Below are 26,609 nucleotides of genomic sequence, written 5' to 3' on the forward strand. Positions count from 1 at the left end.
GCAAATGGTAAAGTCCTTCCTTATGTAGGATTTTGGTTCTTTTCCAGGAATAAAAATAAGAGTCAAACCCAGTTTAGAATCGAACTTTTAATGACGGAGAAAGAGGGTATGCAGGCATCTAAGGTTGCTTTGCTCAAACGGCTTTTTCTTAGGTCACTATTTATATCTGTCCCTCTTAGCCTGGTAGGCTAAATTTGTAGGTGAAAATTGTAATTTACCGATCAATGGTAAAGGTGAAATTTTGCCGCCTGCTAACAGGGATGAATTAAAAGATTGGCCTGATAAAAAATGCTACGAATGTAGCTTATCTTTGTGCTTTTATAACATTTTTGTGATGAGTAATGGTAAAAATGATACCAGGTAGCCACTTTTAATGGTGTAGTTTAGAATATAGTCGGCGCTGTATTACAACAACAAATCCAGCGCAAAGCAGAGTCACAACACTGATTATACAGTAGAGAAAAAGCCATAAAAAAGAGACAATAACAACAAGAAGATAATAAGATAATTGAAGTAAGAAAAAATAATATAGGTAGTAATAAAAATCTAAGAACAAGAAAATACGAGAATAATACTAGAACTACTGGTATGGTAAAGGGGTACACTCGACACTCTACTAACCTTTTATCCTAATTCTTTCCCTCCAGACCTTCCTATCAAGGGTCATGTCCTCTCTGAGCTGAAGTTGTGTCATGTCCTGCCTAGTTACCTCTCCCAAATATTTCTTAGTCTTGCTTCTACCTCTCTGTAGACCCACCAAGGCCAACCTTTCACACCTTCTTACTGGTACATCTATGCATATCTCCTCTTCACATGCCCGAACCATCTCGACCTCACTTTCCGCATCTTGTCCACCAAGGAAGCCACTCACACTTTGATATCTTCATTCCTAACCTGGTCAAGTCCATGAAGCACATGCTTGAGAAAAGATGATCCGCCTAGAAAAGAAAAATCTAAAACAACTGTTGAACGATTCAACCAGGCATAACCAATTTCTAGACGACAACCATTTTGAGAACGAACTGGTTCAAATTTACCTGAGTCAGAACTTCATTTTCTTTATTATCTTCCCTTATGTAATACTCCGTTATTTTTTTTGGACTAATTTAACCTGAAATAGAACTTATGGATGGAATAACCGAACTTTTGTTTGACTTGAAGGCCAAAAACGTGGCTGACAGTATATAAGGCCATCAATAGCCTTGTAAATACCATTTACTTGATTAAGAATATATATATTGGGCCAAACTTTAGATTAAAGGAGGAAATAAGTGGGCCAACCCCACTTCTTAGTGTTCCTTACTTTACAGAGCCTTAGAATTGTTTAACGGAAAAAAAACAAACTTTATATTAAAGAAGGAAATAAGTGGGCCAACCCCACTTCTTAGTGTTCATTACTTTGCAGGGCCTTAGAATAGCTTAAGGGAAAAAAAATTAAACCTTATTAGCTTTGGAATCAAATTAAGAAAAATAAGAAAGACTTACTTGTGTTTGGAGGTCGCGTTAAGGATTAACAAAAAAGAACAATTGTTTGATATGTTGCTTGGGTCATTATTGTTTGAGGAGTTTGAGGATACATAATTGGCGCTAGCAGAGAGCTAGAAAGCTTGGAAATTTTGCTTGTGCAATTCAACAAATAATTAGGTATGTAGATATATAATCTTATCCTTATAGCATGCCTTGGATTACATTAGGATTAATGTGGATATCAAATTCTTTAGAATGATGACAAGAAGTAAATTGAAAGCAATTTGATAAATTCTAAACCCATTTGAGTTGCCGCCAAGTTTTTGAGATTGGGAACATGACTAGAAATATTAAATAATGGAGAAATTATTTTCATCTAGTAATGGACAAAACTTTAAGGGTAAAACGAGGAGTATTTGGAATATTATTATGGTCATAGGTTTTGGATGGTGTTATTTAAGTATGGACATGTAATATTTTTGATATTAACATATGTTTCTTCCTCTCTATAAACCAAGTGGTCAAGGATATTGTAGCAGTAAGCTTGACAGAGAAATACAAATATTTTTTTTTCACATTATGCACTGATTATATTGAGTAATTCACGATTTAGAAATTAGTTCAATTGGTGGTGAATAAAACTTGTTGAGTATGTCTTGATGATTCTAGCTTAAATATTTGTAGATCGTGAGTTGTTGAACTCCCAGGAAGTTTGAAAGGATGAATTGAAGCTAAGACTTGAGGTGAGTTGAGGTTTACTTTCCTAGTAGGGAATTCCATTAGAACCCTTGTGCTCTATATGCTAGATAAAGCTAAGTCATGTATTCTCGTGATCCAACACTCAGTTCACTTATTCTTATTCAATACGACATTATATGTGACATGAATACATGCTTATGTGTATTACCAATTGTTATGTGTCTTTATTTGTGATATTCACATTCAGTTAAGTATTCAGTTTCAACATTAATTCATGCATCAATGTGAACACATTCAGTAGGGAGAAGTGGCCAACCTCCCCCAGTGTGAGTGTCATGATGTCAAGGTTACCTACCCCATGCTTGTAGGTGCCAACTATTTATTGGGGAGATAGGCCGACACTCCCCGTACGTGTTCCCAGATGCTCACGTACGTAGGGCCATTATGCGTAACAATTAACTTTGCAAAGTTATATCTAAAAATATATTTAACTCAGTTTCTATTTCAGATATCAGTTATGGGCTCAATTTCTACGTTAAGTTTCAGTTTTAGCTTACAGTTTAGCTTACAGTTTCAGTTTTGAGATTATTACTTGGTTGTAAAATTTTATATAATTTCCCGTATATCCCTTTTCTTTCTTATATTTTCTAGAAGGTCTCACTCCGCCTTTTTAGGAGGTAACCTATGAGACTTACTGGGTATCCTTTGGTGGTACTTAGCCCGTTTGGGCCTGCTACGTCGTGTAGCAAGTATTGAGGACGCAGGTAACGAGGCACGTGGCTAGAAGAGATATTCTAGATTCAGTTTACAGACTCCGTTGATTCATCCCAGCAGTAGTGGATCCTTTTCAGACTATTATTTATATTTTTTTTACGTTTTTTTTTATTTTCGGGGTTTGCCCCCGTAGGCTATGTATTTTAATTTTTTTTTATTCTAGAGGTTCATGACTGGTTAGTGGTCAATATTAAAATATTTTGGAATTTATCCTTTATATATTATATTTTATCAGTCAGCTTAAAAAATACAATTTGATTAGAATTAATATTTAAGCACGTTAGTTTCTTTGCTATTGAACTTGGAGTTTGATACAAATAGTACACGATTAACTCAACGAGTGATAAGGGTTGAGTGCCAATCACGTCCAACCTAGTTTGGGGGCGTGACACCTTCCATCAAGAATGTCTTACTGCAAACTTGCAACGTATCATTTAAATTAGGGGGCACGATATATTAGCACTTGGCTTTCCAATAAATTGTTTTATAGCTTTGCTTGTGCTCTTCTTTGGAATTTTGTTAATCAAAGTCCAATCTTGTGGACTTACGTTGCTTCTCTTCTATCACAATGACAAAGATATGCCCCCAAAAGATTAATCATACTATCATCTCATGTAATCTTCGTATTCAGTTCTAGCAAGGAAATGCTCACCTTTACGCTTCTAAAGAAAACAAAAGCAGACGTTTTCTTTCAGATACACAAAATTTCCGAACTGCCCTGTGTAACTAAAAGCAATATCACGTCCAGTACCCTTAAGTAGTAAGCTTGGCCCTAACAATGAGAGCACCCAGAGTCGGATCCAGGATTTTACGAGGATGGGTGCACCATTACCTGACCACCGTTTGATTTGGTCCTCTAAAATTTTACCATGAACTAACTATAACTTGACAAGTAAAGAACATTCAATATTGTTATTACAAAAACTTATCATTCCATAGGCAAATATCAATAAATAGTTTTCTTACCTCGGAGAACTATCAATGATAACATCGTTATTTATAGTTACAAATACTAAGTTCGATATATTAAAATTAAATAACTAATCAAAAAGAGAGTGGTAAATGAAAAAAGAGAGAACTTGAAATTGAAAAGATTCAAATTAATTTAAATTTCATTTTTAGAGGTTTTGAAACTCAATGATTGAACCAAAAAAGAGAATGAAGAAAACACAATCCAATAAAAATAAAATTTTAATTTAAGGATATATCAAAGGATGAACCCAAAAACAGAAGAATGCGTAGAAAAAAAATATAGAAAACAAAAATAGGACATGAGATTTGAAGGAACTGGAATTCGAACACTAGACCTAGGGATCAATGGTGCACAAATCTACCACTGCACCAAATGCTCTTTTGACCATGGATTCTCACATGAAAAATTAAATAGTTTATCCGAAAAATACCACTGTAATACACGGTCTAGGGAGGGGAGCATTGGTTCACGTACCCCATGCCCCTCCGCGTGGATCCGCCTCTCAGAGCACCATGGCAAAATACTCATTACTAGGTTACTAGCCGAATACTCATAGTTGGTAGTTCAACTTTGTGTTTGTCACTTTTTTATATGTAAAAGTCTTTAAACTTTGTGTTCATTTTTCAAAAGTCACTTTTCTATCTTTTATTACACAATTTATTTTACTTTGCTCTAGTTATCACAAAATTTACCTTGGCAAGATTCTATAATACTTTTACTTGAAAAGTCTGTTAGCCCTTGACATTATAAACCCCCTCTTATTTATGTAATACCTTCTACATTATATACACAATATAATATATTTTTACCTAAGTATTTTACTTATAATTCAAGTAACTTTATATTATTTTTTTATAATATATACGTAATTAGTTTTTTCATGGCACTCTATTTGTTTAATCATATTCAATAAAATATAAAAATGATAAAAAATATTTATTTGAAATAATAAAACCATATTTATTTAACAAATGATATAATAGTTTTTTAAAGCCAGTAAAATTTTTAAATAAATTTCTCAGATATTTGTGTTTAATATTAAGTTTTTTAAAGCTTTATCTATTAATATTATTTATTTGAAAGTATTAATCTAATGTGTCAGTGTGGTAAATGTGGGTATTTTGTTTATTGAATTAACGAATATGGCTTGGCTGAAAAATCTATGAGCTTTGATTTTATAATTTTCATTAAAAATATTTCATTAGGCATGGTTAAGAAAGTTGACTTGAGATTTGTTCACAATAATGTTACTGACATTAATAATGCTACCTATATATCTTAAAAATTAACGTTAAGAAAAAATTACATGCACAAATATATTATAAAAATAATTAATAAATGAACTTTAAATTATTTTAATTATAAGTAAAATACATAGGTAAATATATATTATATAATATATATATAGAAGATATTACATAAATGGGGGATTTATAATGTCAAGGGCACGATAGACTTTTCAGGTAAAAGTTTTATAAAATCTAGTCAAAGTGACTATTGTAATAACTAGAGCATAGTAAAATGATTTTTGTGTAAGAAAAAAAATGACTTTTAGGTAATGAACACAAAATTAAATGACTTTTACGTAACAAAAAAAAGAAAAGTGACTTTTGGGTAATGAACGCAGATGATGAATGACTACACATAAAATTTAACCCCCAAGTTTTATTCTTCGGCCTGAAGAACCAATTCTAAAGTAAAAGAAATAGAAAGGGCCATAGACCAGTGAAAATAACAGCACATCAGATGATTTTGCCATGACCAAGAGAGGATAGAGCTCATCAACCCTGATACATTTATATTCTTAGATTGGTTTAGACTTTAGACATAGCAACAAAAAGATTACTATACAGGAAGAGACAGGTGCATTGGGGGGGGGGGGTTACATAGTTGACCAGAGTACCCTGTCCAGATTAGTCCTCCACAGAACACTAGAACAAGAAGGACGAAAAACAACACAACCAGGGAGAGTTGCTTTGATTTGTTTACAATACGTATCATTGGTTAGAGAGCAGCATTTTCATCAGCTGGAGCTGAGTCAACCGTAACTGACTTCTTTGTAAGAGACCTGGGAATGTCAAGGTCATCTTGCACGCAACGTTGCTGAGGGTGGGACAAGAGCGTACAAATATGACGGAAGAGGACACGAGTAAGCCCCTGACCACTCTCAAATATGTAACCCTCATATTCACTAACGTGTTCGAGGGCCTCCACGAGGGCATCATACACCTTTTGAGGGCAATTGTCAGGTCCAGGCTTGTCATGAAGGTAAACTACGTCCAAAGTGAAGAGTTTTTGGGTAGCAGGCCATTGATGCTGTGGTGGTATAGATGACCTACAATATAGAAGTATCTGCATAATAATGAGAAAAGAACATGTTAACACTTTCTGGTAACTAGATGTATAGAATGAGAATTAAATTTGCAAGCATCGGATGCTTTACGAAAATGTTCATTCAGAAGAAAGCATTTAGTGGAATGGTTCAAACTCTGTAAATATTAGATAGACCAAAGAAAATGAGAACGACCAAATGTCACGAAGGTAAACACCTCTTTAGATGCCACAAGACACAGAAAATGTAGATCCATGACCAGCCAGAGAAAGAAAGATCTAGTAGGCACTCTAAAGACCAAGTATTCAAAATATTCGTAAAGCATCCATACACAGGCTTTTGAAGTAATTTCAGACATTCTGTCACTGAACTATGCAGTACTTCTAACTTTTGCTATAGTAACCGACATATTAGTATCCGCATGTGGCGTGTTAGCAATTACCATAGACATGAAAGAATAGAAGAACCTGCACACACAACTCAACTGTACACTTAACACGCAAGCACTAGCCATTGATCAAATTATCTAAAGGAAATTACTTTTGGGTTACACTGTAGTAGTTAGGATTTCTTGTATAAAGCCGAAGGAGGTGACAGCTGGTGATTATGCTTGCAGTATGACCTTTGATGCAAGTTAAGACTTCTCTAAAGGAAGTAAAAGATATTTCTATGCATATAGACACCTGAATCTACGTCAGCTGCATCCTTCATTTGACTTGACAAACCCTATATGTTATCCTTGTCAGATGGAGCTCACACCCAACTAACACCAATCTGAACTGCTGTAACCTTAATAAATTCATGTGATTTCAAGAAATTTACCTTCCCTTCTTCTCTAGCTTTTCTGCATACTGTCCCTCATGATTAGCAACTACCTAAAACCCACTATCATATTTGAAAAGTTTACTTTACTTCAAGCTTCTGAAGAGCTCTTAGTTCATAACACCCCTGTTTGCCAAAGGATAATAAACTCCTGTTTAGTAGTATTATCACCCTACTTTGACCAATGTGTTGTCTCTAAATTACAAGGATCCAATTTGAAAGTAATTTATGCAAAAGAATGCTTCACAACCATAATTCACTCCAACAGGTAGTTGACAACTACAGGGTAACTCCTATACCATTACTTTTTTTCTTTTCTATACCATTACTTATTGCTTCAACAGTTTCAACTACATGACGAAGCAAAGCCATTTTTCTTGAATTGACTAAAAGCTAAGAAATAATTCTACAGAATATAACACATTGGTTCATTACATCAGACCAAAAATGAGTAGCTGATTTACCAAGCGTGTCATTCATATGCAAAGTAGCCTCTATGAATTTCTTGGCAAACCAAATGTTAACTTTCTCCAATATCAAAGGTTAAGCAACAGATGCCCCAAAGCAAATAAAATGCAAAGACAAATTTTGGTGATTGCTAATCACATCCTTACCACCCTGAGTATCCGATTTTGTGCACGTGACTTTTTGGCTTCATGAGCTGCCACCCGAAATAGTTGAGTAAGGTCTGCATGGCCACAAGGTGAATCGACTGCTGTGATACCCCGACATGCAGAAATTGCCGAGTCAATGTCACTAGTAAACTCTTTCCGAACCTTCACGAATAGAAAATTGAGAAGATGATTCCAATTCAATTCTACAGCCACCTAACTTTCCCCACCAGTAAAATGGAACAGGAAGGAGATACGGAGATGAAAACATAACTTAAGCAAATCCATAAAAGTTTTAATGAAATTTTACTATAATAAAAACATAAAAATGTTTGCAGAACAGGTATTTGGGAAGCCATCAATAAAAGCTAACATAATTCCGCAGTATTGTTAGAAAGTCATACATCAAATAATACATCACAGTAGCAAAGGGGAAAAATGAGAAGAAAGTGCATCAAAGTTAAGGAGATATTCAACAATCATTCACACTCTTTTACAAACTTCCTCATACTAATTTTTCATACTAAGAAGCAAGTATTCCTATCAGTGACAGCAATATGTTCTAAGCTTGCAGTAATTAAGTTTGACAAGTTGTAAACAATAAGGAAAGAATGAGCATTACATAGTTTTTAACCAAAACGCTAATGTTAAAACTTATTCGATATGTTTGTATGAGAAATTAAAAAGTAATGTCAACTCCTGGCTAGTGAAAATTTTACTTAATCAAGCTACGGTAACTGGTAATCTTCCATCAAATGCCACATATAAGAAACAAAAAACAAGCTTAGTATAGTCCACCAATTGAACCAGAGTAAAAGCGAATGTGATAACATGAATTAATTTTCCTTCTTATCCTTTTTTCTTTTTCGGGATAGGTAAGCAAAATTTTATTAATCAGCAGCACTGCGATGGTCTTGCAACAGGAGCATTACAAAAATCCAGTAGTCTGGTCAGAGGCAGAGACACAAGCCAAACTACGGGTTCGATCGAACCCAATAGTTTTTGCTCAAACAGTGTATTTGGTGTTTAGAATGCATTAAATATGTACAGATATTAAATTTAGAATCCATTCACTAACACTTGAAGTCGTTGCTCTAAAATTCAGAACCCATAAGGTTAAAATTCTGGCTCCGCCTCTGAGCCTAGTCAGCAAGGTCACCGAGAAAGTCTATCAAGTATTAACATAATTGTATCATATACATTTTGCGTTTTACAACAACAAGACAAAGGAAATACTATTGCAGTTCAGCTTGTGAATGTTCTCCTTGCTCTTTGATTGGAAATATCATAATTGCCTCGTATTAAGCCACAACAAAGAAAAAGGCCTGTCCAATTACTTTAATTTTTTTGAAAAAGAACAAGTATCACTATGGAAAGATAGCAAAATCAAAATATTCAACAATTGCATATGAGTATCTGGCATTCTAATATATTATGAGCATTACCTAAGTCAAAGTTCAACCAGCAATCTATTAGCACCACGAAATTATTACTCCCTCCATCCCAATGTTGTTTGACTGGGGACACAACTTTTATTAAGAAAGAAAAACAAGACTTTTATAATTTGTGATCTAAAACAAGTTATAATATTTGTGACCTAAAACAAGTTATAATATTTGTGTGATTATATATCATGTTATTAAGGGAAAAATGTATAAAGTTAAATTATTTCAAAATATAGAAATATATCATGCTTTTTAGGAAATTCTTAAAAAGAAAAGAGTATCACATAACTCACGGAGGAGAGTTCTACAAAAGAAAATAAAGAGAAAATAGTGAGATATTTAAATTTATTTAAACTGTTTCTGAATATAGAAATGTATTATTCTTGAAATAGATAGTATTCGTTAAGAGTAATTGGAAAACTTAAAGTTAAATTAATTTTAAATATAGAAATATAGTACTCCATCCGCATATGAGGTTATTTGACTCGGCACGCACGGGCGTATGTAGCCTATAGGTGACGGGTTCAACTGAACCATAACTTTCGACGCGGAGCATAAATTTATGTGTAAAATCTACTAAAATTGCAACAAATAGTAAATTTGAACCCATAACTTTAAAAATATAATGAGTTCAATGCTAAAAATTTCTGAACTCATAGCGTTTAAATCTTGAATCCGCTTATGTCGGCACGAATTAAGGAAAAAAAATCGTGCTAAAAACTTAAGAGGCAATAGTTATAAAGTTGGTAAAATAAAATTTTTAAAGTTAAATTATTTTTGAATATAGAAATGTGAATATATATATATTTTTTATATGCAATAATAAGGAAAGTGTGTTATATAAATTTAAGAGGAGTACTTACCATTTCTGAGACATACTAAAAAGTAATTTATGAGGTGACTGCTAGGAAGGATGGTGATGGAGTAAGAAAGAGAGATTCGAAGAAAGAGGATACCCAAAAAGCGGATTTGCCAAGAGCAGCAAAAGCGAAACGGTGATCTGGGTTAATGGTAAGCTTAGCGTTGATAAAGAGAATGATGGCTTGCTTAATGGAGTCTAATCTGCTATAAGGTCGCCCACCCGCAACCGAAACCTTCATTTCAACCAGTGATTCGCTGTCTACATCTACACACAATAGTATGTCTTCGCTTGCTAATCGACTTGGTTGTAGAGTGTAACGATTTGAGCCCTGTCCTTCTACTCCCTCCATTTTCCCCTCTGTCCTCAACACTCTCTCTGTTTCCTTCGGGTTTTTCTTTTGGGGGATTTTGTGTTTCGCTTCTTCCATATCAACTTTACTAATATTTAGTTATATGCACCGATAGTCTTTAATCTCGAAAAAACTATAAGTGTTATTGGAACAAAGGGAATAACCTTTTTACATAGACTCAGATTTTGAAATTTGTGATATTTTATGTAATTATAAAAATATGTAATTAATAATAAAATAAAAAAGTAAACGTAATATTTGTAGGGACAGAGCAAATTACAACGTAAAATGGATTTCTCCAATACGTGGTTAGTTTGTTTAAATACACTGAATTCTTTCGGAAAGTATACGGACCATTAGACCATGGTCACAGAACCTGTTTTTAAGAAATTCCAATATTCGGCGCGCGCTTTTCCATATACGCTGTAACTGAGCTAGGGTTTATCTTCTCTTCTCCTTTAGCTTATAAAACTACTTTATATTTATACTAGGTAAGAAACACAGAGCACCGCAACAGAACCTGAATATCTATATCTGATAGGGTAAAAAAAACCTTATCTGTGCAGCAATTTTTTGAACTTCGAATTGTGAGTTCCTGTATTGACTTTTTAAATAATTTACAAAATTTGAATTATTTGAATGTTTTCTCATCATTTTTTATGATTATTTTTTTGTTTATTAGTTATTAAAAATGAAAAGCCTTTTCTTTTTGTTGATAAAAGCAGACTAAGAGTGTTTGCATCAAATTTGCTGTTTTTGAAGTAATTTAACTTATCTTAATTAAGTTGCAGGATTTAATGAAGTTTTAGTCTTGCTACAGTATATATGGAGGCTTGCTGTGGAGCTGCAGTGATGGGTTCTTTTATTCAGCAACCTGTGTGGGTTAAAGGATCAGCTTTTCCTTTAAAAGGTGAAATGATAAAATTAAATGGGATGGTTAAATTATGCTCTGTTAAGCCTTGCGGAGCCTCTCAACTTGAAGGGAGCTTGGTCACAGGAAGGCCTCCTTCTTCTGTTTCTGTTCCTATCCCAGAAATGGCAGGTAATTTTCAAACTTTTGTTTTTGCTTTTTCTTGGCTCCAGTTTGTGTTTTAGTATTTGTATTTGATTCATTTGAAGGGGTTACATCTCATAATCTCATGAATAAACTGTGGTTCTATCTTTATTCTTTGTTTATTCCTATCTTTAGTTATGTATGAAGAGGATTAAGAAGGTAACCCGGTGCACTAACTATTGTGTGCAACCTTACTGTGCTATTTCTGCAAGGGACTGTTTTCACGTCTTGAACCTGTGACCTCCTGGTCAAACTACGACAACTCTTACCATTGCACCAAGGCTCCCTTTCATATATATTTTGGATTGTTAGTGCAAAATTGATGTTATCTTGATATATGTTTTTGTCTAGTTGCCTATGTTTTGTGCTCCTATATCATGCTGGCAGTATAAAGATGGTTTTTTTAGATTTTTGTCTAAATTTGAATTATATTATACTCTAAACCAGATTAGCTAATTCACACGTTAAAAGATTAGATATTTAACTGCTATATATGCTAGAAGCGCTTGAATCAATTATATAAAGGACTTATTGTTTTGACTTCTATTCATGTGTTTATACCTACTTCTGTAGGGAATGCTCTTTTTCTTCCATCAGCCTTTTGGTCTTATAATGTTTATGAAATCAACCCAGGGTAATGACATTATTGGCATTTGGCAGAACTCAAAAGTTATAAAACAACAACTATGCCTCAATCCCAAACAAGTTGGGGTTAGCTAAATTATTTCATGTTTGTCATGCATTTCTTTGTGGACGAATATGAATGCAATTTTTGTAATTTGGAATCTCTCCATAGTTCTTGTAATTGCATTATTTTTCCTTCCTTTTCCTTCCTATGTTAGTTCGTAGTAATCAAGCCACTTCTTGGTGCTTTCATTCCCTTATTCCAGCGGTATATCATAGTTGAAGTTGATGAATTGGAATTTTGGCTCCTTCTTCTTATAGCTTATTCGTTTACTCTGTTACTTAAAGTTGGCCACTGTACTTTCTAGGTGCTGGGAGCAGCTTTATAGACTATGAATTGGCTGAAGCTGATCCTGAAGTTCGTGGTATTATTGACAAAGAGAAGGAACGCCAATTTCGGAGCTTAGAGCTTATTGCCTCTGAGAATTTCACATCTCGAGCAGTGATGGAGGCAGTGGGTTCTTGCCTTACAAACAAATACTCTGAAGGACTACCAGGCAAAAGGTGAATTTTATCCCTACCAAAAAAAAGCATCATTGTTTTTTCTTTATTATTTATTTTTTGTGTGGTATGTTTATTTGATGCGAAACATGAATCCCTTCATGGTAGTGAACCCATTTTTTCTTCTTTTATGTAGCTTCTTTAACAATGTCCATCCTCTGTTTTCGTAAATAAATTCCTTTTTCATCTCAGATATTATGGTGGAAACGAGTACATTGACGAGTTAGAAATACTCTGTCAAGAGAGGGCTTTGGCAGCCTTTAACTTAGATGGAAAACAGTGGGGTGTCAATGTTCAACCACTATCTGGCTCTCCAGCAAATTTTGAAGTTTATACAGCAATTCTTAATCCACATGACCGGATCATGGTTAGTTGTAAGCAGCCTCTTCCTTTGGTCTTATAGATTTGCGTGGATTGATATTTATCATTTTTCATTGTAATTCACTTAGGGATTGGACTTACCTCATGGAGGTCATTTGTCCCATGGATTTATGACTCCTAAAAGACGAGTTTCAGGCACATCTATTTACTTTGAATCCATGCCTTATCGGCTTGATGAATCTTCAGGTACTGCATGCCTATATTAAATTCTTAATAGATGAATTTAGACTCTTAACTAGAGTTGTCATTCAATAGGAAGTTCTTTTTGACTTTAAACAGGACTTGTTGATTATGAAATGCTTGAGAAAACGGCAATCCTTTTTCGGCCAAAACTTATTATTGCCGGTGCTAGTGCATATCCCCGAGATTTTGATTATCCTCGTATGAGAAAGGTATATATTGTTTGGAGTTTGCTAGTTGGAGTTACTGCTCCGCTATGATAATTTCTCCCTGTTGATATTTTTGTTTTCTGCATCTAATTATTTCTTTTGTGACACGTACCGAAGATAGCAGATGCTGTTGGAGCCTTTCTCATGATGGATATGGCTCACATTAGTGGGCTTGTTGCCACCTCTGTAGTTGCTAATCCATTTGAATACTGTGACATTGTTACAACGACTACTCACAAGGTATGATTTATATTTTCTTCCTAATGGAGTTCTGTCCAGTAGCCATCCAAGCCCCTTCCACCACTCAAAAAGACAATTTTAATAAACCACAGAAAAGACAAACAGAAACTTATGAAATACAAAAATAATCTTTTCTAGTTTTATTTTCACTGCCCTGATTAACATGGCCATTCATCTCTGTCCAGATTCAAGTAATTAAGCTGATCCTCTGTTCCAAGAACATATGAATTCTGTCATTTTTTCAAATTTCCGGAGCTAAGAGGACTTTCAGTAATTTGTGGGAATAAGATAAGATGATCTCAGTTAGAACTTAAAATTCTCTTATAGTTTTCATAGTTTTTATTGGGGCTGTCAAATTGTTGTTACTGTTGGAAATGGGCTGAAATGCTCAGACCAGCTGCCTGAGGAATGTGGGTTACATCATGCAGTGTAAAGTTAAATTATAGATTTACATATTTTCTAAACCTAGTAGGTCTTCATTGGAAAAGGTAACATACTTAAAAGACTACCTACTTCATCCATAAACTCTAATATTCTGTGGGTTTAGAAAGCTTTTCATTGTGTTGTTGGAGTATTTTTCTTGATAAAAATGGCCCTAAGTTGCACTACTTTGTTCAGTCTCTGAGAGGTCCTAGAGGAGGAATGATATTCTTCAAGAAAGATCCCATTCTAGGTGTTGATTTGGAAACTGCCATCAACAATGCTGTTTTTCCTGGGTTGCAGGTCAGTTTTGTCTTCTATCAACAGTATGTTTTTATTTTTGGTAACTTTGAAATCCCCGAGGGCCAGTAGGGCACCGTTTAAAACTCGATCGATAATGGGCTTGCCTCTCTACCCTTCTCCACTTAAATACCAGGCGTTTGTCTGTGGCAAGGCTTGAACCTGTGACGTGCGCCTAATCCACACATCACATGCTGCGCTCTTACCACTAGATCAAAGCCATGGGCATCGTACACTATTTTACTTCACATTTTGTCTTTAGTTCCCTTGATTGTTAAAACCTACCAATGCCATTTTGACCTTTTGGATATGTTAATATAATGTGGATGAGTTTGACTAGCAATAGCATTGCTTGTCTTCACAGGGTGGCCCGCATAATCACACAATTGGAGGATTAGCTGTTTGCTTGAAGTATGCCAAATCACCTGATTTCAAGGCTTATCAGCACAAGGCATGCATATTCCTGTCTTTTCACTAGATTGTGGCCATTTATGCGGGAAATATAATTCATATGCTGTTTATGCTTCCAGGTGGTCTCTAACTGTAGAGCTCTTGCAAGCCGGTTAACGGAGTTGGGGTACAAGCTGGTTTCTGGAGGAACTGACAATCATTTGGTTCTAGTGGATCTCAGGCCCTTAGTAAGTTCTGCATTTTGCACTGTTTCTTGTCCAGTTATCTTTTCAACAGAAATATTAACTAGGACATGCGAAGATACTGGTATCTCAATAGTGGTGAATGTACTACTAAACTATAAGCACCATCGCATACTGTTTTGTTGATTACCTCTTGAAGAATTTTTTTCGAAATTTGGTAGTTAGAGGGTAACTGAAATGGATGCATACGTAATTGTTAAAATATTGAATTATATAAAGAATGATTATTTGGCTGATTAGTGTTTCCATATGAAATAGTTAAGATGGGTAGGTAAGCTCTATAAAGGATCCTTCTGCCTTTTATGTGTTAATATATGTTTATTACCAGCTACAAGCACCAAGATACAACCAACCTTTTCTTATAAACTTCGATTAACCAGTCTGCATTTGTCAATTAGGGTACTGATGGTGCTAGAGTGGAGAAAATACTTGACATGGCATCAATCACGCTCAATAAGAATTCAGTACCCGGTAAGTATAGTAGCTTAACCATTGCTATTTGTTATTGCCACTTATTATCTTGTCCTTATACCATCAATGAAACTGTAGGTGATAAAAGTGCACTAGTGCCTGGTGGTATACGCATAGGTTCACCTGCAATGACCACTCGAGGTTTCTCTGAGAAGGAATTTGTAACAGTTGCAGACTTCATTAATGAGGGTGTGCAGATAACTCTTGAGGCCAAGAAGTTAGTCTCTGGTTCAAAGCTTCAAGATTTCTTGAAGTTTGTTACTTCACCGGAGTTCCCTTTGATCGATAAGGTGTTAAATTTGCAAAGAAGAGTTGAAGCTTTGACAACCCAATACCCATTGCCCGGCTTGTGAAGAAACATTTGGGGAGACTCAATTGCTTCCAATAGCAAACTGGTCCCAAAAACTGTATAACAGGCAAACATTTTGCCATTTCTTAATGTGGGGTAATGTCATGACTGATATGTATAATAGTTTTGCCTTAAGATAATCAGTTCCTGTTGTCTTGGAAAATAAAGTGGTTTATCGAACTGTTGTACCCCTTCTTTTGGGATTTAAAAAAGGAAAATCTGAGAATAGCAGGATATCATCAGGTTGCAATGCACCTGAATAGTTATGTTATTCTGGTTCAATTTGATTATACTGAACTGTAAAGATATAGAATGCTTTGTAAATGTGCATGTAGTTATGTCATCTTGCTTATGTATTCCTCAGCAGGAGTGCAGGGCCTTTTGAAAATTTATGTGATCACTATTTTCTTAAAAGATACTTTTTCAATGTGAAAAGTTTAAAATAGAGATTTTGGGTATTGCTAGGAGACTTCCATCAAATAAGGTTTGACTTTCAACTTTAAAAGCAAAGTTTATGATAGCAATTCTTTTCAAAGACACTAATAAGCTGTACTTGTTTGATGTTATATGAAATAAGGGGAGATGATCCTCGTTAAGAAACAGATGAAAATCGGCATGGACTTGATTGTCTGAGTGTAGAACACTTTAAAAGAAAAAAGTAATCATCTATGAAATTAATCCAGAATAATATATACAGCGGCATATTAGATTTTCCCCCCTTTCTAATTCATTTGGGATTAGCTCATGTCCTTAAACAATGTAACATGGTTACACACACTCCTTGTATTATGTAAAAACTTTCTTTGTTCCAATTTGTTTGAGATTTATTTATTAGTCTATTATAAAAAGAATGACATATTTATATATTTAAAAATAATTAATTTTAAATTTTTTATTTTATTTTAAATAAGAAATTTTTATGATTACACAAATATTATAATATGTTTATACCATAAATTTTTAAAGTTTTATAAATAGGGGCGGAGCTATTGTATAGGGTACGGGTTCGGCCGAACTAGTTACTTTGGTTCAAACTCTGTATTTGTCTAAAGAGATTTATTTTGTATAAATTATTAATTTAGAATCTCAAAACTGATTAGAATCTATAACCTATAAACATCAAATCTTGACATCTATTTATAGACATAAGTATTATACTGTGTTTATGAGCAAAAGTTTTAAAACGAGTACTCGCTTTTTTAAACATAGCCACGAATCAAACAATATGAAACAAATTAGAAGAGTGGAAGTAGAAATTTAGATTTGAACAAATACTACCAATTACGTTAACTTTAAAAAAGTTTTAAAATCGAAGAGGGACATAGGGTACCTATATGTGGGCCGTGCATTAGAAGCTAGGGTTTAAGATAGAAAGAAGAACACACTCGCAATAAATCACAGGTAAATTCTTCACGATTTGCTGAATAGGAAACCCTACATTTCCATAATTTTTGTAGCTAAGGATGCCAAAAAAGAGTAATTCTAAGAAGCCTAAACCAGTGGATGCAACAGCAAGTCCTGTTGTAGAAAAGTTGAAACCAACTCCTTCTTCTAAACCAAAAAAATCAGGCAATGAAATCGACGAAATATTTGCTGGAAAAAAGAGGAAGAAACCGGAACAACTAGAAAAATCAAAATCAAGCGGAGATTCCATTACAGAGCCAAAAAAGCTGAAGAAAAGCAAAGATAAAAGTAGTAATAGTAGAGTTCCTAACGTGTTATCTGAGCCGCCACGTCGACAGAGGAAAAAGACGGCGGATGGGTTAACGATATACACGGAAGAGGAGTTGGGTTTGGGAAAGTCCGATGGTGGAGGTACCTCACTTTGCCCATTTGATTGTGACTGTTGTTTTTAGTGAATTCTGCTGGAATCATTTAAATTAAATGAACTATCAGTTTGTAGTGAAGTTATATAGTTTAGGATGGAATTTTGTTCTCTTTGGCTGACTAGCGTACAATTTTTCTGGAATGTATGAGAAATTTTATGTTTAGACTTAAAATAGTTAGTCTGCTGGTGCATTATCAACAGTCAATTTACACACAACTTTGTATCGAACGAGTGCATCATGGTTATGTGTATTCGTGGAATTGTTCAAAATACACTAAAAGTTGACAAAAAACCGAATGTACCTGGCTCATATAACATAGATAAGGGGAATACTGCTTTGAGTTTTTCATTTGTTGTTTCTAGTGCAAATGGATGTACTTGTGGTTTTCCCTTTCTGCATTAGAGGTTGCACCAAGATGGGCTTCATATATATATAATCAGCACTGGTCATAACTTTGCAAAAGTCAGAGACGATCTCATGTAAGATGGTATGCTAGCAAAGGCATCAGAGGAGATAGGTAGACCTGTATAAGTACAATGAATTGTTCTTTACTGTAAACACTTGTGGTTGATGGGTGGCAGGGGTGGATGTAGCAATATGGGGACGGGTTCAATTGAACCTATAACTTTCGATACGGAGCATAAATTTATATGTAAAAATTCGCTAGAACTGCAACAAATAGTGTATGAACCCATAATTTAAAAAATATAATGGCTTCAATGCTTATAACTTTAAAGATTGAACCCATAGAGTTTAAATCCTGGATTCGCCTATTGGATGGACAAGCTAACGAAGCTTGCCTATAAACATCAGTATTAGGTCCCCATTCTTAGTGTAGGAAGTGCTTTTTTGGTGTTACCCAAGCATTGCGACAATCAGGATAAGCCCATATGGATCATTGCATGGGTCCATGTGAGGTAGTATCTCATTATTTGATGATCTGATGAAGTCATGAAGATGGTTCATCGTCCGGGGAAGGTGGAAGTTTGTTGGAGTTTGGAGCCACAGATCTGGCCAATATTTCCAGCACCATGTTACAAAGATGAACCCTCTTCATGTAGTTTTTTCTAATGCAGCATTTTAGGAATACGGTCTTTGATCTGAAGAAAGAAAGGGTCCAAACATGACAAGAAGAAAAGAATTGAAAGGAGAAAAATTAATGGGCTGGGAGCAAAACTAGCAAGTTGAAGGCTCGAGAATGGTGCAGGCAGCATACTGATGGCAAGCAGAACAATCTGGGAAGGCAGACAGAATGGCGCGTAATAGTATAATGGAGGGAAAGCTGGAATTTTTGTCGGAATCACCAGTGACAGTGAGGAGAGGGAGGAGGGACTGTGCAGCTGGAAAGAGGAGAGAAAATAAGGCTGTTGTGAAAAACCTAACCTACAATTGTGAATTGTGGGATTGTATTAATCACAGTGAGAGGGATAAAGTCAAAAATTAACCTAAACATGTAAAAAGTATATTATATAACACTATGAGCATCACAGCTTTTTTTTTGTCCATTTGGTAAAGTAGATGCTTTCTTCTTTATATAGCTGAAAAACTCATCTAGCCGGTTTACTCAGCTTTTGTTTTACCACCTAACTCATCTTCCAAGCCTAGAAGAGAGAAGTGAGCTCAACTATGCAGAAAACCTTGCCAGACTTTCAAGTCTCCTGTAAATTCTATAAACTTAAAAGTGTCTCATGAGACAGCACCTCAGTCTTGGATTAACTCAGCTGCTGTTTCGTCCGAACTTGGTTTCTCTCGATAATATTAGAATGAATAGCTTATATAGCCTAGTCTTATTTTATATTTTTGACTTGCATGTTGTACCTTATATTTGGAAATCTGCTCTGCGCAATCAAATTGCCCGATTGTGTGAAAAACTAGTTACGTTTTCTTTCAACTAAACTCAAAATTAGCTCAATCCACCTAACTTTTATTGCATTTGAATTGTTCTTCCAAGCGCCAAAGCATAGAAGCAACACAGGTTATTTAGAATTTTAGCTTGCAGTCCGGTTCTCGTGAATAAAATTTGCCTGATGAGTGGTTGATGCTTGTTTGATCTGGGAGACTTAATTGTACACTTTAGTGTTAAGGAATTCCAGACCTGCTGAGAAAATCATTGTCATATATACTCTCTGAAGTTGATGGAAATGGATGGCTATTCTTACGCAAAAACAGTGAGCAGTAGTTCTGTGCTGCTTCCCCTTGTGTTGTTCCTACAGTAATCGCTATGTTCTTTCACTTGAATGTTTCCTGCTGTTGTGCAGATTAATTAATGCAGCTCACACACATGGGAAAATAGCACCTCTTTTGACACTAAACTGTTTCAGGCCTGCAATTTTTCTTTTAATTGATGTTACGACTACAATCTCCCGCAACTTAGGAAAGCACAATGTCCATAATTGACTAATCCAGGGATAATGATAACAGACGAGCACCTAAGGGTGTGACTTAGTGGTCAATGAAGTGAGTTGAAAATCATGAGGTCTCAAGTTCAAATACCAGCGGAAGCAAAAATACTAGGTAATTTCTTCTTATATGTCCAAAACTTTGGTGGATCGAGTTACTCGGTACCTGTGTTGGTGAGAGATAAAATTAGTCGAGGCGTGTGCAAGTTGGATCGGACATTGCGGTTATTAAAAAAACAACTGACAATGATGCACAATAACAATGATGATGATGATGATGTGCACTAAGACAATACTACTTCCTCTGTTCCAGTTTATGTGAACCTGGGCACGAATTTAAGAAAAAATGAAGACTTTTGGAATTTGTGGTCCTAAACAATTCAAAAGGGGGTCCAGAGTATTTGTGTGGTTATAAAATCTTTCTCATTAAGGGTAGAATTATAAGTTTGAGCAAAATTATTTCCGAATTTAGAAAGGAGTCATTCTTTTTGGAACGGACCAAAAAGGAAATAGGTTCACATAAACTGGAACGGAGGTAATATTTCTTATTAGTCATTTTTACACGGTAGGACCTTTTTAAAGAGTTATTAATATAAATGACATTACTATTTTGGTTTATTCCAAAAAAGCATATTTATTTACAATTATGGCATCTTTTGAAAACCACATACGTTTAATTGCCATCAAGTTTTAAAATATCCACTAATTAAGGGATCACTATTAAGGGTTGGATTGCCAACAAGTTTTTTCTTTTTGTCCATTTGCCCCTCTTAACGTGGTACTCAAACTACTTAAATACTACTTACCTAAGGCAATACTTTGTTGTTCGAATATGTAAACCTACAAACTTTATGCTAATGAAACAAACGTAAATTAAATAGATCCAGCAGCCAGCACGGTATCGTTTTATCCACACTTGGATTTCCCAAACTTCTTGTGTCGCTTATTACACCAGTAGTAGCCCTGGGGGGCGATCAAGCTTTCCATACGTAATGGCAGATATATATTCGGTCGGTGTACGAACACGAATACAGTATTATTCTTAGAATTGTACAGAACAACTTGATCTTTGTTTGCCATCATAATTACGTATTTACTTCGAAATTCCTTATGAAATATAAGGATGTCCATGATTCCCTTTTTCCGTACTCCTTCATGATCAATATCTCATTACCCTCATCACGTGCCAAGCAAGTTACGGAAAGGCATTTATTTAAAACTCCTAAACCAACAATAAACTTAGGTGGACAAGGCTCTTGAAACGTATGAAATGTCATGGGCGGCTTTCCAGCCATGCCCGTGACCCCTTGGACGTGCCTCATGGCGTTCTGGCAAGCCTCCCAACGCCTAGTTTCATGGATGGTCCCGTGGTCTTGGCCGCGCCAAGTGACAAGTGCGCCTGTGCCTATATCGCCCCACCGATAGCCCTCGCCAGCGCCCAACCGCAGGAAGATCAGATGCCAACAGCGTCGCACGCACAGACTTTGATGCTAAAGGCAATATTGCTGCCAATAGACCTGCTTCTACCTTGTAGAAATCTAAATTATTTTCATTGTAAATATAGAGTAGTTTTACTTCCTGTATTTCCATTATGTTTCTCTAGCTTAATTAGGCCAAGTCCTCTAACTTTGGTTTATTTTTTTTAAGCATTATTAGGGGATCAAGCAATCAAACTTCCTAACAAGCAACCAATTCTCTATATTGGTGTCTCTCCCCCTCGACACCGTGTTGCTTTTCTGTAATAGCTTTCGTTAATGCAATCAAGCTTTCTTTCATTCTCATTCTCTTTTTATTCTCTCAATTGCTCTTGATATTGATTTTCCTGTACGACATTGTCAATCTCGTCTAGCTTACGGAGGGTACCCCAGTTGGTGGATAGTAACTGCACGGACATCGGTTGCTTAGCCTTGCGTTGCCCTTCCAAGGAATCTCAAGAAGACACCGCGTAACATAAAGCATCAAAATAAATTAATTCGTTACGAGGAGGTGAATCCCTCAAATCCCAGTATTTACTACATTTCAATTGAGGTTAGTACAATTTTTTTTGTCTAGGTAGCATTACTTTAAATAACGTTTCTTGACACCTACCATATAGTGAAGTTGTCCGTGCAAAGCAATGGCACCACGGACCAAAGGGATATAATACGAGACATCCAACTTTCTTCACTCTTTGCCTTTAAGACTTGCAATTATAACATATTTATAATCAATATACACTGAGTATATAAAAAATATTGGCTTGTAACCATTCTTAGAGGAGTCAAAACAAAGTCCCCGAGCATAATATTGCCTTCTCTTGTTAAATCATCGAGCTCAAGCAACTTAGAACAAAATCTTGTAGTAGGATTCCACAAGAATATATTCTCTTCCACCTTTATTAGTAGGAGATCGACTATGACAAGAACCTTTCAACAAATTACAACCCAATGTGAAGCGTGGAATAGACTTGCATGCCATCCTTGTTGAGTGGCCTAATTTTACTGAATGGATATCTAAGATTTTTGAAGAGTATTTTTTGGCTTAGAAATCGGAATAAGGGCATAACTTTGATGTACGAAAGCGCAATCGCTCCTCCTCGTCGTTCTTGATTCAACAACTCGAATTTGGGATCGGAAATCCAAGAAAGCCATGGCTTAGAAATACACTTGAATCGCAAAAGAGATTTTGCTAGTAAGTTTGAGATAATAGTGATAGTAATATTGTCCGGTATATATAGTTGCCATGTGATGTTATGGTGTCCGATGAGAAACTTTTTTTTTCTAAGGGCTGGCGCATTTTGAAGTTGAAAAAAACAAAAGTTCCTTATTTGAAAACAAAAAGATTCATTTTCTCGAAAACAAAAAGGTTTACTTTTCCTTTTTTCCTTCTTTTCCTAATAAGCAATAGCATCACGTATTTTGGCCCGTCCAGAAGTCCAATGTTCACCAAAAAATAGAACAAAAGAGAAAACAAGGCCAATGGATACCAATGTGAATTTGTTATTGACAAGAGAATGCAGTACAATAAACTAGTAAAGGAATAGACTAAAATCCTTAAACTAAACACTACGAGCGTCAATAGTTGAATAAAAATTCCCTAATGAGTGGTTGATATTTGTTTGATCTGGGAGGCTTAATTGACAATTTAACTTGGTGCACCAATAAAGGAATTTCAGTACTGCTGAAAAGATATTTATCATACACTTCCTTCGACATTCAGTTGAGTGTTAACATGTCCAACATAATTCTGCACCTAAGATAGACGAATTAGTTTCTAATTTAGGGAAGTGGTAGGAGGTAGCAGCTACTCGATAGAATAGTTGAGGTGTGTGCAAACTAATTTGGACATTACCGTTATTAAAGAAAAAAAAAAAAAAAAAAAACTTTGGCTTCGGCATCGAGAGAATAAATCAGAATCACGAGCTTTAAAAAGTACATTTTGAATTCAAAGTTAAAATAACAAAATAAAGAAAAAGAGCTTTATTTATGAGACTTTCATCTTATGTCTTCCATGATGCATGATTAGTTTTTGTCCATGCTATAACTATTAGTTTTCGATTAGTATATCTTTGGTCCAGAAAATACAAAACTTCATCTGCTTTTACTCTTAAAAGAAAAATTACTTTTTTCAGCTCGAGAAATAGCTCGAAAAACTCTATTTTGTTTTTCATAAGATTCCACCAAATATCTTTAACTCCAAGATATATACTTGCTTATTTAAAAAGACTTGGACTTGCATGCAAACCAACTCTAGGCTGTCCCTCAACTACTACATTAAATTATCTCTTAGTTCACACGGATTTATATTAGCAGGTGAAGATTGTCCAAAATCATATAAGGAGACCAGGAACTCCACATTCCAGCGATATGGAACCCCCCTCCCCCCCATGTCCAGGTCTGTCAAACTAACTGGAGCATGGACAACATAAATGCGGGCACAACATCAGTAACAATAAAGAGAAATTTTCAGAAACCACAATTGTTTAGTGACAATTAACTTCCTATACCTATTATATACATAATTACTTCCTATAACTACTATTTAGTTATTACACGACTGTATTTGATGTATTCGCGCTACTGTATTCACTAGCTGAATTCGTCTTAAAAAAATAGGGGAATCCAGTTGTGTGACTGTATTCGCTGTAGTCGCGCTACTATGAATACATTAGCGGAATTCGCCTAAAAATAGGGGAATCCAGCTGTTTAATAACGAAAAGGGGATCAATTAGCGTGTATCACTCCTAATTTAACTCAACAAAATCAATTCTGCATAAATTTCGCTGCTACTGTGATATATTCCATGTATTCGCGCGACTGTATTTATAAATACAATGATGTAATCAAGAAATATGGTGTATACCATTCTATTCAATTCGATTGTATACATTTTATTCAATTCACAGATATTCATTATTCACTATTATACATTGTATTCAATTCACCGTATTCAATTCGACTGTATTCAAACAACAAAAAATCACAAAATACAGTGATATTCGGCTGTATTAAAAAAATACTGACCTTCAAAATACATAAATATGGGCGAAAAAATAATATATTTATATAAAAATACAATGTATTTGAGTATATTTGATAGAGTACAATGTATTTGTATCATTGTATTTGACTAAAATAGCAAAGAAGAGAAAAAAGTTCGTCGAAGATGGCGTTTTCCGGCCAAGCAAAATACTGTATACATTTTATTAAAACAAAAAATGGAGATGAACAAAAACCCGACCCACAGATCTTCTCCGGCGTAGCCATGGCCAGATCTATTCGCCTAAGAGGATGAGCCAATAGTGGATGATAACACTTCTAACGCCTACTGTTCGCCTACTCCCTCTTCGCTTCAGAAAGTCCACCATAGCCACCAAAAATGACTGCTGTGACGACCGTCTTGATGGAAAAAGGGAGAGAGATTTGAGGGAGAAAAGAGAGAATTGAGAATCTTGCTGATAGAGAGAGAATGAAGAAAGAAATATTATAATTGGCGTAATTCACTCCTCAATGGTAGGATATAAAATAAATACTTATTTTGATATAAAATAGAAAAGGTAGCTATAAGTAATAATATTTTAAAATTAGTTTGGTTTATAATAAATAGGATGTAATAGTTTGCTATAGGAGGTAAAATTTGAGATGGTCCTGACTATGATACCATATTAAATGGACCTTGGACCTAACTCAACCCCAAAAGCTAGCTCATAAGGCGAAGATTGCACAAGACCATATAAGAATCATATAAGGAGCCCAGGAACTCCACAGCCCAGCCGATGTGGGACTCAACAATTTGTTAACATCGATCTTAAAGTTTATTCATAGTTTTTTTAAATATTTATTCATAGTAATTCCAGTCCTTCACAAAGGAACGACACAGTACTAAGTAAATAAGTAATTAATTTAATACTACTATTATTAGCAATGACACTGGACTATGTGGTATTTGTAAAGTTGGAGTTTTTGTTCTCTTATATATGCGCAATTTCCTTTTCAATTAAAATTGAGCATGACACTGACCATAAGAGTTGTTGATCTCTTTGTTCTTTCTGTGGTTATTAAAGAATAATTCTCAGAAAATTGATGCTCATGTACTAATGCTTCAAGCTCCACTATTGATAAAATGCAAATTTGATAAAATATATCAGTTTGGTGACTCACTTTCTGATACTGGCAACTTCATTAGAGAGAGCCTCACTGGATTTGGTGCTCAATCAATATATGCAACACTTCCTTATGGAATGAATTTTCCAGGGGGGACCTTCTGGACCAGCATGCTCATCATTGATTTCATAGGTATAAAACTTCATGACTAAATATTTGTCACAGGTTAATTTTGATACTTACTAGTCGGTTGTATTCAAACTATATTTTTGAACCTTGTATATAGATTTTGGAGCTAAATTGTTGCAAAGTTCGGGAGCGTGTATTGTAGACACATTAGATTTTAAGTCATTAGCGTTTGTATTTCTTTTTGTGCATATTCAAACGGATAATGTATTTCTCATATCAGTGTTGTATTCTTATTCTTAGTTGCTCTTGACTTGTGACACAAATTCTTGGGTAGTTAATGAAATTTCGCATTTTAGTTGCTTATTTATAAGGCTATCTTCTATTTTGGGTTACACATGTATTAGTTGATTCACCTAGCGGATTGACTTAGATGCCATCATGATCCGATGTAATTTTGGCTTGTGACATTTCTCTTTTTTCTATTATTGACAAGTACAGTCAAAAGTTAAAATTAGCAAGAAATCAAGTGGGTAGAACTATATATTTCTTCTTAAGGTGCTTTTGTCGTGACTTCTGCTCAATCATGTACTTGTTTTCTTTTACTTGGATTCACCCATTAATGTTTCTTTTATTGTTAGACTTATGGTTCCGTTTTTTGGGGATGGTGGGGGAAGAGAAGGGAGAGGGGGATGGTGGCAGGAGTGGCGGAGGAAGGTGGTGGGCTGATGGCATAAGAGAGAATAAGGAAGGAGAGAAAAAAAAGTTTAATAAAAATATGAGCCTCCTAGAATAGGTTTACTATATCACTATACCTTGTCAGTAATTGATATTTAAAAGACACAGTTTAAATATACATCAGATGTTCAATAAGTCAGCCCTTAAAATAAAGCGTTT

At 35.0% G+C, this 26,609-nt stretch overlaps 3 protein-coding genes across 15 annotated transcripts; 2 read left to right on the forward strand and 1 right to left on the reverse strand.

The window, feature by feature from the left end:
• Positions 1 to 5,687: 5,687 nt before the first annotated feature.
• Positions 5,688 to 10,513, reverse strand: LOC107824468 (uncharacterized). 2 transcript variants are annotated; one of them, XM_016651237.2, is made up of 3 exons: positions 10,080 to 10,513; positions 7,682 to 7,894; positions 5,688 to 6,265 (listed from the first exon to the last, which is right to left on the reverse strand). In XM_016651237.2, exons 1-3 carry the CDS (start codon positions 10,410 to 10,412, stop codon positions 5,918 to 5,920), a joined length of 894 nt encoding a protein of 297 aa, XP_016506723.2. In that variant the 5' UTR covers positions 10,413 to 10,513; the 3' UTR covers positions 5,688 to 5,917. The 2 variants fall into 2 exon arrangements, with proteins under 2 accessions (XP_016506723.2, XP_016506725.2); XM_016651239.2 differs by having other exon boundaries at positions 7,682 to 7,843; positions 10,080 to 10,506.
• Positions 9,993 to 16,164, forward strand: LOC107824466 (serine hydroxymethyltransferase 3, chloroplastic). Of its 12 annotated transcripts, none has more exons than XM_016651235.2 (12): positions 9,993 to 10,134; positions 11,155 to 11,376; positions 12,381 to 12,576; positions 12,766 to 12,940; positions 13,023 to 13,140; positions 13,234 to 13,346; positions 13,461 to 13,583; positions 14,202 to 14,306; positions 14,668 to 14,754; positions 14,834 to 14,941; positions 15,355 to 15,427; positions 15,506 to 16,164. In XM_016651235.2, exons 2-12 carry the CDS (start codon positions 11,160 to 11,162, stop codon positions 15,778 to 15,780), a joined length of 1,590 nt encoding a protein of 529 aa, XP_016506721.1. In that variant the 5' UTR covers positions 9,993 to 10,134; positions 11,155 to 11,159; the 3' UTR covers positions 15,781 to 16,164. The 12 variants fall into 12 exon arrangements, with proteins under 12 accessions (XP_016506721.1, XP_016506717.1, XP_075087100.1 ...); XM_016651231.2 differs by having other exon boundaries at positions 10,001 to 10,134; positions 11,126 to 11,376; XM_075230999.1 differs by having other exon boundaries at positions 10,122 to 10,261; positions 11,120 to 11,376.
• A 926-nt stretch (positions 16,165 to 17,090) lies between these two features.
• Positions 17,091 to 17,767, forward strand: LOC107824469 (uncharacterized protein C6G9.01c). Its single transcript, XM_016651240.2, has one exon. It carries the CDS (start codon positions 17,240 to 17,242, stop codon positions 17,630 to 17,632), a length of 393 nt encoding a protein of 130 aa, XP_016506726.1. The 5' UTR covers positions 17,091 to 17,239; the 3' UTR covers positions 17,633 to 17,767.
• Positions 17,768 to 26,609: the final 8,842 nt, after the last annotated feature.

The sequence above is a fragment of the Nicotiana tabacum genome, chromosome 15 (genome assembly GCF_000715075.1).
Source record: "Nicotiana tabacum cultivar K326 chromosome 15, ASM71507v2, whole genome shotgun sequence".
In the NCBI taxonomy this organism is placed as follows: Eukaryota; Viridiplantae; Streptophyta; class Magnoliopsida; order Solanales; family Solanaceae; genus Nicotiana; species Nicotiana tabacum.

Coding starts and splice junctions, on each gene's coding strand:
- LOC107824468 (XM_016651237.2), bottom strand. CDS start 10,412: ATGGAAGAAGCGAAACACAAAATCCCCCAAAAGAAAAACCCGAAGGAA. Junction 7,895..10,079: donor TTGGCAAATCCGCTTTTTGG/GTATCCTCTTTC, acceptor GGGGAAAGTTAG/GTGGCTGTAGAATTGAATTG. Junction 6,266..7,681: donor AAAATCGGATACTCAGGGTG/GTAAGGATGTGA, acceptor ATTATTATGCAG/ATACTTCTATATTGTAGGTC.
- LOC107824466 (XM_016651235.2), top strand. CDS start 11,160: ATGGAGGCTTGCTGTGGAGCTGCAGTGATGGGTTCTTTTATTCAGCAA. Junction 11,377..12,380: donor TCCTATCCCAGAAATGGCAG/GTAATTTTCAAA, acceptor TGTACTTTCTAG/GTGCTGGGAGCAGCTTTATA. Junction 15,428..15,505: donor CAATAAGAATTCAGTACCCG/GTAAGTATAGTA, acceptor ATGAAACTGTAG/GTGATAAAAGTGCACTAGTG.
- LOC107824469 (XM_016651240.2), top strand. CDS start 17,240: ATGCCAAAAAAGAGTAATTCTAAGAAGCCTAAACCAGTGGATGCAACA.